The following is a 12,444-nucleotide window of genomic DNA, read 5'->3' as shown; positions in this document are numbered from 1 at the left end:
ATTTCTCCCCTTCTCCTCCCCCACGGTCCTCCGTTAAGTTCCTCCTAATCCTCCTGTACGTGCAAACATCTGGTATCTGTCCTTCTCTGCCTGGCTTATTTCACTCAGCATAACACCCTCAAGGTCCATCCATGTTGCTACTACACATGGCCAGATTTCATTCTTTCTCATTGCCATATCGTATTCCATCATATAGATAAACCACATCTTCTTGATCCATTCGTCCATTGATGGACACTTAGGCTCTTTCCATGTTTTGGCTATTGTTGAGAGTGCTGCTGTGAACATTGGGGTACCTGTGCCCCTATGCATCAGCACTCCTGTATCCCTTGGGTAAATTCCTAGCAGTGCTATTGCTGGGTCATAGGAGAGTTCTATTGTGAATTTTTTGAGGAACCTCCACACTTTTCCAGAGGGGCTGCACCAGTTTACATTCCCACCAACCGTGTAGGAGGGTGCCCGTTTCTCCACATCCTCGCCAGCATCTAGAGTTCTCTGATTTGCTCATTTTAGCCACTCTGACTAGTGTGAGGTGATATCTCAGTGTGGTTTTGATTTGTATTTCTCTGGTGAGAGATGCTGAGCATCGTTTCATGTGTCTGTTGGCCATCTGGATGTCCTCTTGGGAGAAGTGTCTGTTTATATCTTCTGCCCATTTCTTCACTGAGTTGTTTGTTTTTCGGGTGTGGAGTTTGGTGAGTTCTGTATAGATTTTGGATACTAGCCCTTTATCTGATGTGTCATTTGCAACTATCTTTTCCCATTCTGTTGGTTGCCTATTAGTTTTATGGATTGTGTCCTTTGCCGTGCAGAAGCTTTTAATTCTGATGAGGTGCCAATAGTTTATTTTTGCTGGTGAATACGTTCTTTAGTAGCATACTCTCTACTCTCATTCTTGACTTAGTAGTTTGCAGAAGTATAGAAATCTAGGTTGGAAATAACTTTCCTTTAGACTTTGGAGGCATTACTCCACTGTCTTCAAACTTACAGTATTGCTTTTGAAAGTGTAGCCAGCCTGATTCTGATCTTTGATATGCGAATAATATTCCTTACTGGAATCTTGTAGTATTTCTTTGTCCCTAGTGTTCTGTAATTTTCAAACCCATGGCATAGGTCTATTCTTTTTGTATTGGGCAGTTGTTAAGCCCTCTTAATCAAGAAATTCAGGTCCCTTTAGTTCAGGGACATTTTAATTTTATTTTTCCCCTTTGTTGTTGTTTGGAATTTTTCTTTTAATAGAATACTTACTGTTTGGATGCTGAAATGATTAGTCTTGTAGTTTTCTTGTTGTTTCTTTTTAACTTTCTGGGTGATTTCCTCAACTTTTTTTTTTTTTTTTAGTACCTTTGAGGGCACCTTGGTGGGTCAGTCAGTTAAGCATCTGACTTGGTTGAATTCATGAGCTCGAGGCCCGCTTTAAGTGAGCATGAGCCCCATTTCTGGTGAGCTCCCCTTCTCCTTCTCTCTCTCTCTGTCTTTATGCTCCTTGTGAGATTCTCTCTCTCTCTACTCTTGTTCACTTGAGCCCTCTGTCTCTCAAAAAAAACCAAAAAACCCCTAAACTAGCTTTGGGATGCCTGAGTGGCTCAATTGGTTAAGCATTTGACTCTTGATTTCTGCTCATGATCTCACAGATTGTGAGATGGAGCCCCATGTTGTGCTGTGAGCACAGAGTACAGAGCCTGCCTGGGATTCTCTCTCTCCTTCTTTCTCTGCCTCTCCCCGACTTGTGCACTCTCTCTCTCTCTCTCAAAATAAATATTTTAAATAAACAGCTTTATTGAGATGTGATTCACAGTGTTGTTCATCTTTTAAATTATATAACCCAATGACTTTTATTTTTAATTTTTATTAAAAAAGTTTTTTTTAACGTTTATTTTTGAGAGAGAGAGAGAGGGAGTGAGGGAGAGAGAGACAGAGTGCAAGTCGGGGAGGGGCAGAGAGAGAAGGAGACCTAGAATCTGAAGCAGGCTCCAGGCTCTGAGCTGTCAACACAGAGCCCGATGCGGGGCTCAAACTCACGATTGTTACTTGAGCTGAAGTTGAACACTTAACCGACTGAGCCACACAGGTGCCCCTCCAGTGGGTTTTAGTATATTCACAGAGTTGTGTAGTTAGTGCACAATCTAATTTTAGAACATTTTCATCTCTCCTTTTCCCTCCAAAAGTCCCCATACCCTTTAGCAGTCACTCTATTTCTCCCATCTCCAGTCCTAGTCAACCACTAATCTTCTCTATGTATCTTAACCAATTGAGCCAATTTGCCTTAACCAATTTGCCTATTCTGTACATTTCATAAGTGGAATTATACAATATATAGTCTTTTGTGATTGGTTTCTTTAATTTAGCATGTTTTCCCAATTCATTCACATTGTGGCATATATCAGAACTCCATTCCTTTCTTACTCTGAATAATAACTACATTTTATATATCTGGCACATTTTATTCATTCACTCATCAGTTGATGGAAATTTGGGTTGTTTTTGCTCTTTGCTTATTGTGAATAATGCTACTGTGTACATTCATGTACAAGTTTTTGTGTGTGGACATGTGTTTTTATTTCTCTTGTATATGCCTAGGAGTGCATTTGCCAGATTCAGCCTTCTTTTGACCTTTCTCTGAGTTATTTCTAGTTTTGGGTTCTTATTTATTTAAAAAACTTTTTTTAATGTTTTATTTTTATTATTATTAAAACATTTTTTTATTTTTTTTTATTTATTTTTTTTTTTACAAATAGTTTATTGTCAAATTAGTTTTTACATAACACTCAGTGCTCATCCCCAAAGTGCCCTCCTTCATGCCCATCCCCCCCTCCCCCCCACATCCATCAGTCCTCAGTTTTTGTCAGCATTCAAGAGTCTCTCATGGTTTGCCTCTCTCCCTTTCCCCCACCATTTCCGCCCTTCTTCTCCCCCTTGTTCCTCCGTCAAGTTCCTCCTAATCCTCCTATACGTGCAAACATATGATATTTGTCCTTCTCTGCCTGACTTATTTCGCTCAGCATAACACCCTCAAGGTCCATCCATGTTGCTACACATGGCCAGATTTCATTGTTTCTCATTGCCATGTAGTATTCCATGGTATAGATAAACCACATCTTCTTGATCCATTCATCTGTTGATGGACACTTAGGCTCTTTCCATGTTTTAGCTATTGTGGAGAGTGCTGCTATGAACATTGGGGTACATGTGCTCCTATGCCTCAGCATTTCTGTATCCCTTGGGTAAATTCCTAGCAGTGCTATTGCTGGGTCATAAGGGAGTTCTATTGTTAGTTTCCTGAGGAACCTCCACACTGATTAAAACATTTTTTTAAATATTTGTTTTTGAGAGACGGAGACGGAGTGTGAGCGGAGGAGCGGCAAAGAGAGGGAGAGGGAGACAGAGAATCCAAAGCAGGCTCCAGGCTCTGAGCTGTCAGCACAGAGCCCAATGCAGGGCTCGAACTCATAGAGTGTGAGATCATGACCTGAGCCAAAGTTGGATGCTCAGCCGACTGAGACACCCAAGCACCCCTTAATGTTTTATTTTTGAGAGAGAGAGAACGCACAGCGCATGGAGAGCGGGAGTGAGTGGGGGAGGGGCAGAGAGAGGGAAACAAAGGATCTGAAGCAGCCTCCAGGCGCTGAGCTGTTAGCACAGAGACTGACGCAGGGCTCAAGCCTCTGAACTGTGAGATCACGAACTGAGCTGAAGTCAGATGTTTAACTGACTGAGCTACTCAGGTACCCCTCTACTTTTGGGTTTTAAATTCAGAAACTACTTTTTTCTGAATGTTCATTCTTTTTATAAAAAAAAAAACAAAAACACAACAACATTTTGTCCAGTGTTACAGGTATAGTATCTTATCTCTCTAAGGTTATTAGTAATAGTTTTTTTTTTTTTTTTAAAGATACTGATTTATTTAAAGAGAGAGATTGAGAGAGAAAACGGATATGTGCAGAGGGGCAGAGAGAGAGGGGAGAGGGAGAGAGGATCCCAGACAGGCTTCATGGTTAGTGTGGAGCCTGATGCGGGCTCCATCCCATGAGCATGAGTTGATGATCTGAGCTGAAATCAAGAGTCAGGTGCTTAACCAACTGAGCCACACAGATGCCCCTACTAATCAGTTGTTGTGAGAAGTTTTCTACTTCCTGGAATAGTCACTGCTTTTTCAAATAAATTTTAGTTTTGATGTTTCATTTTCTAAATTTTATTTTAATGTTTATTTAGAGAGAGAAAAACAGTGCAAGTAGGGAAGGAACAGAGAGAGAGCGAGAGCGAGACACAGAAGCCTTAGCAGCCTCCAGGCTCTGAGCTGTTAGCAAAGAGCCTGATGTGGGGCTCAAACTTACAAACCCTGAGATCATGTCCTGAGCCAAAGTCAGACACTTAACTGACTGCCACCCAGTTGAGCACCCAGGGAGCCACCCAGGTGCACCCTGATGTTTCATTTTCAAATTGGATGGTTTCCTCAAGTGTCTGATAATCTTTGATTGTCTGCTCAAAGACAGTTTGATTAGAAGTTCTGAACTGGTAGTGGTAGTACTTATTTCTGGGATTCACTGTAATATGATCTGGGCCATTTTGGGGGTCCCCTAGTATTAGTATCTTGATTTACCTCAGCTTGGTCAGGTTCCCCAGAAAAATATCTAATTTCTTGTCTGCTATTCTAGAAGTCTATTGATAGAAGAGAGCTGGGGGTGTTGAGAGTCAGGTGTAGGTTCCATTCGGTATGTAAATTTTCATTTAATCTCCTTGTTTTCAGTATGGCACATTCTGATAATTATTCCTCTTTTTCTTTGGGTTGTTCTCTTTTACTCCAGGGCAGAGGAAAGTCAGGGAGAGAGGATCTGAAAGTTGAACTGCTCCTTTTTTTTAAACATTTATTTAGTTTATTTGTTTTTTAAATGTCTGTACCCAGCGTGGGGCTCGAAGTCACGACTCTAGAGATCAGGAGTCACATGGTCTACTGACTGAGCCAGACAGGCGCCCCTGAACTGCTTCGTAAATAGCTTTGCAGCCAGTCCTCCTCCTGTTTTTAGCTCCACCCTCACTGCCACTTCCAGAGTCACCTGACGCTGCTGCCAAGGCCTGAATCTTTTTTGGGCCTGGTGGTTCTGTGGTGTAATTTGGGTTGCTTCTTGGCTTTCTCTACTGCTGGCTTAGAATTCACCTTCCACTAGTCTGTGAAGTAGATGATCATTCTTCCAAAATTTTGTTGCAGTTATCTTAAGTTTTTTTTTCCTTGAAAAATCACGTGAAAAATTCTTTTTTCTTTACTGTTGCTCAGTGGGGTTTTGGAGGAGAGTTAACATAAATGTGTGTATTAAATGCATCATCATAATTTAGAAGTTCTATACATTTTTTTGTCCTTCTATATTGTTAAACTTAAATTTTATTCTTAATGGCTAACCTTTGCATATCTGTTATTTTTTCTTTATTGTGGTCACTGGAGTCCAAGTCAATCTAACTTTGATGTTGTAAGATCTAAACATTTATCAGATAATTACTGATGAAAAGATAACTAGGATAAAATTAATTTTGTATATTTCTTTGCTTTCTTAAAAATTGTTATTTTGAGAGTGTGTGCATGTCCATGCACATGCCTGCACGTGCAGGGGAGGAGCAGAGAGGGAGAGAGGGCATCCCTAGCAGGCTCTATTCTGTCAGCGCAGATCTGACTCAGGGCTCGAGCCCACTAAGCTTGAGATCATGAACTGAAATGAAGTCAAGAGTGGAAAGCTTAACCAACTGAGCTACTCAGGCACCCCTTTCTTTTTTAATATATTTATCAGCTGTATAGCTTCTTTGACCCTTCACTAGGATGTAAGGGATGGTGAGAAGATTAGTAAAACAGGTTGGTACTTAATGCTTTTCTCAGGTTTGATGTACATATTTTGGAAATGACAAATCAGATTATAGATGATTATATGAATAGCTCTTAAGCTCTGTATATGTGAAACCAGATTTTGACTAGTTGGATAATGTGGACTTAGGTCTATACTGAATCTAGATTGACTCACACTGAGCATAGTCTTGACAGTTCTCCATCAGTCTTTCGCCAGAGCCCTGAGGGAATTCTCTGTTCACTTAGCTCAGTTTTTGACCAGGTCTCCAGAGAGTCTCAGCACTGTAAATATCATGGGCCAGACACTCAGAGGCTAGGTTCAGGCAGTCTTTAGAAATAATAGCTTGTTGGGGCACCTGGGTAGCTCAGTCAGTTAAGCATCTGACTCTTGATTTCGGCTCAGGTCATGATATCACTGTTCATGAGTTCGAGTCCTGCATTTGGCTCGGTGCTGACAGTGCAGAACCTGCTTGGACTTCTTCTCTCCCTCTCTCGCTGTTCCTTTCCCACTTGTGCGTTCTCTCTCTCTCTCTCTCTCTCTCTCAAAATAAATAAACTTAAGAAATAATAGCTTATTGATAGAATGGTTAGCCCCTGAAATTTTACTCAGACTGAAGTTCTGCATATATTGAAAAAATCCTGTAAAAAACTAAAATCATACCAGTATTTACACTCTCTTGATGCTTAAAAGGTATTACTAATTGGGGGCAACTACTTAATGGATATGTGGTTTCCTTTTGGAGTGATGAAAAATTTTTCAACTAGATAGAGGTGGTAGTGGTTACACTACATTGTAAGTAAGTGTTCACTCTGAAGTGGTTAATTTTATGTTAGGCGAATTTCACTTAAGATATATTTATAGTTTATGGGGTGCCTAGATGGCTCAGTCAGTTAAGTGTCCATCTTCGCCTCAGGTCATGATCTCATAGTTTGTGAGTTCAAGCCCATGTCCGGCTCTGTGTTAACAGAGCCTGGAGCCTGCTTGGGATTCTGTGTCTCCCTCTCTCTGCCCCTCTCCCACTTTCTCTCTTTCTCTCAAAAATAAACATCAAGAAAAAATGAAAAAAAAAGAGTTATTAACAATGTCTTACATATGAGCCTTTGTAAAATGAATTGTTTTGTAACAAAAATTTCTTATAGAGGATGTCTAATACAGAGATAAATGAAAATAAGATCATTAATTATTCTGTCTCAAAAATAATTACTTTTGGGGCCCCTGGATGGCTCAGTCACTTAAGCATCCAACTTCAGCTTAGGTCATGATTTCGCGGTTCGTGAGTTTCAGACCTATGTCGGGGTCTGTGCTGACAGCTTGGGGCCTGGAGCCTGCTACAGATTCTATGTCTCCCTCTCTCTTTGCTCCTCCCCTGTTCATGCTCTGTCTCTTTCTCTAAAAAATAAGCATTTAAAAAAACTAAAAAGCTACTCTCCCCTTTTTATGTATGTTTATTTAAGAATTCATGAAAATCATAGAAAAATGTACAAAAAGTCTACAGTGAAATATCTGTTCACATGCTGGGTTTCTTTTTTTTTTTTTTACTAAAATAGAAACTGCCAGTATTTAATAATGTCAATATTTCTCTTTTTTCATCTATAATTTTATGTAGATATCACATGACAGAATACTTTGTATCTTAATTTTAACTTTATTTTATTTTATTTTTTTAAAATATTTTTTATTTATTTCTAGGAGAGAGAGAGAGAAACAGCGTGAGCAGGGGAGGGTCAGAGAGAGAGGGAGATACAGACTCTGAAACAGGCTTCAGGCTCTGAGCTGGCAGTCAGCACAGAGCCCGACGCGGGGCTCGAACCAACGAACCGCGAGATCATGACCTAAGCGAAAGTCGGACGCTTAACCGACTAAGTCACCCAGGCGCCCCAATTTTAACTTTATTTTTAATGTTTTTTTAATGTTTGTTTTTTGAGAGAGAGAGAAAGTGTACACGCAAGCAGGGGAGGGACAGAGAGAGAGGGAGACACAGAATCTGAAGCAGGCTGTCATGACAGCTCAGAGCCCAGTGTAGGACTCAAACTCATAGACCAGGAAATCATGACTTGACTGACTGAGCCACCCAGTCACTCCTATATCATAATTTAAAAAAAAATTTTTTTAATGTTTTATTTATTTTTGAGAGAGAGAGAGACCACATGAGCTGGGGAGGGTCAGAGAGAGAGAGGGAGACACAGAATCCGAGGACAGGCTCCAGGCTCTGAGCTAGCTGTCAGCACAGAGCCTGACACGGGGCTCGAACCCACAAACCATGAGATCATGACCTGAGCTGAAGCTGGACGCTCAACCAACTGAGCCACCCACGCACCCCTCTATATCATAATTTTTAAATGAATCTATTAGTAGGCATATGAGGTATTTTATTTGTTTCCTTTTCTGAATAATACTTTTGCACTGAAAAGTATTGTAACTAAGTCGCAGTGTACTTCCATCATATCATTTCCCAGAAGTGGAATTATAGGGTGAGAGAGTATATGAAGTTTCAAGGCTATTGTTTATTGTCCAGTGCCATTTAGAAATGTTGAACAATTTGTACTCATTTTGTCACACCTGAGTGTATATGAGCAGTCTTAAATTTATGACTTTTTATAATCTGAAAGGGTAAACAATAACACCAGACATTGAAATAACAGCATTTATGGAATATACAGAATGTTTGGCAACTTAATTTTGATTTTCTCTTTCCCTTAAAAATCATAGGAAATTAATGTCTTATCAGCTATAGAGTTTTGTAGCATTTATGTCAGGCAAAATAACACATTAAATGTAAGTTCTTATATAAAAATATATCTGGGGTGCCTGGGTGGCTCAGTCGGTTAAGCGTCCGACTTTGGCTCAGATCATGATCTCACTGTTCGTGGGTTCAAGCCCCACATCGGGCTCTCTGCTGACAACCAGCTTGGAGTCTGGAGCCTGTTTCAGATTCTGTATATCCCTCTCTCTCTGACCCTCCCCTGTCTCTCTCTCTCTCTCTCTCTCTCTCTCTCTCTCTTTCTCAGAAATAAAAAACACTTAAATTAAATAAAAATATATCTAAACTTTGGGTTATTTTCTCTTTTTTATATTAAGGTGTTATTTAAAATAAAATGCTGTTTTAAGTGCAGAGTTTGATGAATTTTTGTTGTTGTGTACAAATGTGTAAACTCCGTCACCATCACCTTCATCAAAGTTCAGAACAGTTTCCTCACCTAAGAAGTTTCTTCATAATCCTTTGCAGTTAATTCTTTCTCCCTAACTTCCTGACCCCTATTCCACCTTAGGCAACCACTTATTTGCCTTCTGTCGCTATAGTTTTGTTTTGGGATCATAAAGTGTATATGGTCTTTTGTTCTTTAGCTCATCATTTTTTGAGGTTTATTCGTATTGTTGCATGTATTAACATCTCATTATCTCATTCCTTTTCATTGTTGAGTAGTATTCCATAACATGGATATCCACAATTTGTTTCTTCACCAGTTGACGAACGCTTGAGTTGCTTCCAGTTTTGAACTATTTTTTTTCAAAAACAGTTTTTGCTGTAAGCATTTGCATCCACATCTTAGAACGGACATAGGGTTTTATTTCTTCTGGGTAAATACTTAACAAGTGGAATTTCTGGGTCATATGGTAATGTATATTTAACCTTATAAGATACTGTCATTCTTTTTTCCATTTTGCATGCCACCAGCAGTGTATGAGAGTTAATAGTTCCAGATCCTCACCAACAGGATGTAGTCGTTTTAATTTCAGGTATCCCTGTTGGTATGTAGTGGTGTTTGTTGTTGATACTGGAAGCTTTGGATTTTAACCTCTATTTTTGAATGCCAGCATAGTTTGCAATAGTGGAAGTGAAATAACTATATTCCCTCTTTGTGAGAAATGAAGTGGGCTACGTAAGCATATGTTTAAATGATTACTGTGTAATTGAAGGCCTATCAAATATATGACAAGATTGTAGTAGCTTGGTGATGTACAGTTAAATTTAAGTGTCTTCCTACCCTTAGAAGGATAAGTTAATACTTTAATGTTTTTTTTGTACTAGTCTCGATCAGTGATTCATAGGAAAAGGGTTAAATGAGTGACTCGGGTTGTTGAAAAGACTGGTGATTTAGGAATTTTGTGTTTCTGAGATTATGGCCCTAGAGTTCTGTAATTGATTTAGAAATTTTAGATGAATTCAAGGATTATATTTAAAAGAAATAGGATTATGAACAAATTATTTATTTATTTTTGTTCCTCTTTAGGACATTTTCATTCCATCTCCAAGTTTGGAAGAGCGATCAAATGATGGGAAGAAAGGTGGAGATTTGCATAGTTCATCTTTGACTGTTGAGTGTTCTAAAACTTCAGAGATAGAACCAAAGAATTCCATTGAGGATATTGGGCTCTCTTTGACAGGGGATTCTTGTAAGTTGATGCTTTCTACAAGTGAATATAGTCAGTCCCCAAAGATGGAGAGCTTGAGTTCCCACAGGATTGATGAAGATGGAGAAAACACACAGATTGAGGATACTGAACCCATGTCTCCAGTTCTTAATTCTAAACTTATTCCTGCTGAAAATGATAATACCCTAATGAATCCATCACAAGATGGCCAAGTAGAATTGAATCAGAAGGATAAAACAAAGGGAGGTGACACAGAAACCAGAGACGACATAAGTATTTTAGCCACTGGTTGCAAAGGCAGAGAAGAGACACTAGCAGAAGATGTTTGTATTGATCTCACTTGTGATTCAGGAAGTCAGGCAGTTCCTTCTCCAGCTACTCGATCTGAGGCACTCTCTAGTGTGTTAGATCAGGAGGAAGCTATGGAAATTAAAGAACATCATCCAGAGGAGGGGTCTTCAGGGTCTGAGGTGGAGGAAATCCCTGAGACTCCTTGTGAAAGTCAAGGAGAGGAGCCCAAAGAAGAAAATATGGAGAGAGTGCCATTGCACCTTTCTCTGACTGAAACTCAGTCCCAAGGCTTGTGTCTTCCAAAGGAAATCCCAAAACAAGAATGCCAAGAAGCTATGGAAGTTGAAACCAGTGTGATTAGTATTGATTCCCCCCAGAAGATTCCAGTACTTGACCAAGAATTGGAACATAAGGATCAGGAGGCTTGGGAAGAAGCTACTTCAGAGGATTCAAGTGTTGTCATTGTAGATGTGAAGGAACCATCTCCCAGAGTTGATGTTTCTTCTGAACCTTTAGAGGGAGTGGAGAAATGCTCAGATTCCCAGTCGTGGGAGGATGATGCTCCGGAAATAGAAGCATGTGCTGAGAATAGAGCTGACACCCAGGAAGAAAAGAGTGCAGAATATGAAAGGGATGTGAAATCAGTGACTGCAGAAAAGGAACCTATAGTGGTTCACTCCCTACAGCCTCCCTTGACTTCAGTGAGAGCAGATGATGCTCTGAGACCTGACCAGGAGATGCAGCAGGCTGAACCTCAAGAGAAAACTGGTAACTCATTACCAAAAGACTCAGAAATAGCTAATGTAAAGCAGCTGGGCCCAGGTGTAGATGCCCAGCAGCTGGAGAAAGCCTCTGCCCATGCTTCACAAAGCTTCTGTGAAAGCTCTAGTGGTGAGTGTGCTTGTAAATTGTTCTGTGTTTCCAACCAAATTATAATTTGGAATAGAAGGTAGGAGAGTACTGTGCTAATGGACTGGTTACTCTGAGAATTAACTTGGGATTATGTTTATGAAGAGCCATAATTGGGAAACAAGGAAATTTGCATTATATTTTTCTTTTATAGCTGTAATTGTGGAATCATCTGAAGTCTATCAGCTTTATAACTCAGGAGTAATCGATATGAATTTTCTAATTATTTAGAAATTGTAACAATCTGGTGTTTTTTACTTGGGTCCTAACCTTGCTCATATTTTTATATTTTGACAGTTACCTTGAAATATAAGGATTTTTTTGGATTATCCTATATAGTAAAATATTCAGAACTCTGTTAAAGAGTGTTTTGTTACTGATTTTTTTTCCTCTCTATGGGCAGTAGGTAAAGTTTCTTAATTTGGTTCAACATATTTACATCTTAAACCTTAAATGTGAAAGGGCATCTGGGTGGCTCAGTCTATTGAGATTCTGACTTTGGCTCAGGTCATGATCTCATGGTTTGTGAGTTCAAGCCCTACATTGGGCTTTCTCCTATCAGCCTGTCAGTGCAGAGCCCTCTTCAGATCATCTGTCCCTCTCTGTCTGCCCCTCCCCTGCTTGCACTCTCCCCCAAAATAACAAAATATTAAAAAACAGAAACAAAACAAAAAAACCCTTAAACTGGAATTGATATTAGTCTATGTTCTTTAGCTATTTTACCAAAGACCAGAATGAGAATACTCTAAATGCCCAGATTTAGTATAATTTAAAAACAAAACAATATCTTAAGTACAGAAAAATAAAGACAAAATACAAATTTAAGAAAACAAGCCTCTAGGTATATTGAAGTGAGAAACAGTATTTGGGCAGCATCATAGCTATAAGTATGGCTGATCAGACCTTTTCATGTTTCTGAAACAGTCCCAAGTTAATACTTCTTTTCTAGGTGTGATTATTAGTAGTACTTTTTTTGTTGTTGTTGTTAACTTTCAAAATTGCCCCTATTCATTAGGTTTTATATTCAGGATTTTAAAGT

The 12,444-nt window shown here is 39.4% G+C and overlaps 1 protein-coding gene across 8 annotated transcripts in view; it reads left to right on the top strand.

The window, feature by feature from the left end:
* TP53BP1 (tumor protein p53 binding protein 1) overlaps positions 1-12,444 on the top strand; it is a 78,089-nt gene that overhangs the window by 24,721 nt on the left and 40,924 nt on the right. For all 8 annotated transcript variants that reach the window (XR_005528530.1, XM_039232911.1, XM_039232908.1 and 5 more), the window contains exon 12: positions 10,064-11,387. Coding sequence is in view for 7 of the 8 variants with exons in the window: in XM_039232911.1 (XP_039088842.1) it covers positions 10,064-11,387 (1,324 nt within the window). In the remaining variant the exon portion in view is untranslated. The remainder of the gene's footprint in view (positions 1-10,063; positions 11,388-12,444) is intronic.

Source organism: Hyaena hyaena, unplaced genomic scaffold (genome assembly GCF_003009895.1).
Source record: "Hyaena hyaena isolate Hyena2069 unplaced genomic scaffold, ASM300989v1 scaffold_70, whole genome shotgun sequence".
NCBI classification, from domain to species: Eukaryota; Metazoa; Chordata; class Mammalia; order Carnivora; family Hyaenidae; genus Hyaena; species Hyaena hyaena.
Note: the sequence above shows the minus strand (reverse complement) of the source record. Positions and strands in the feature narration are given on the sequence as shown.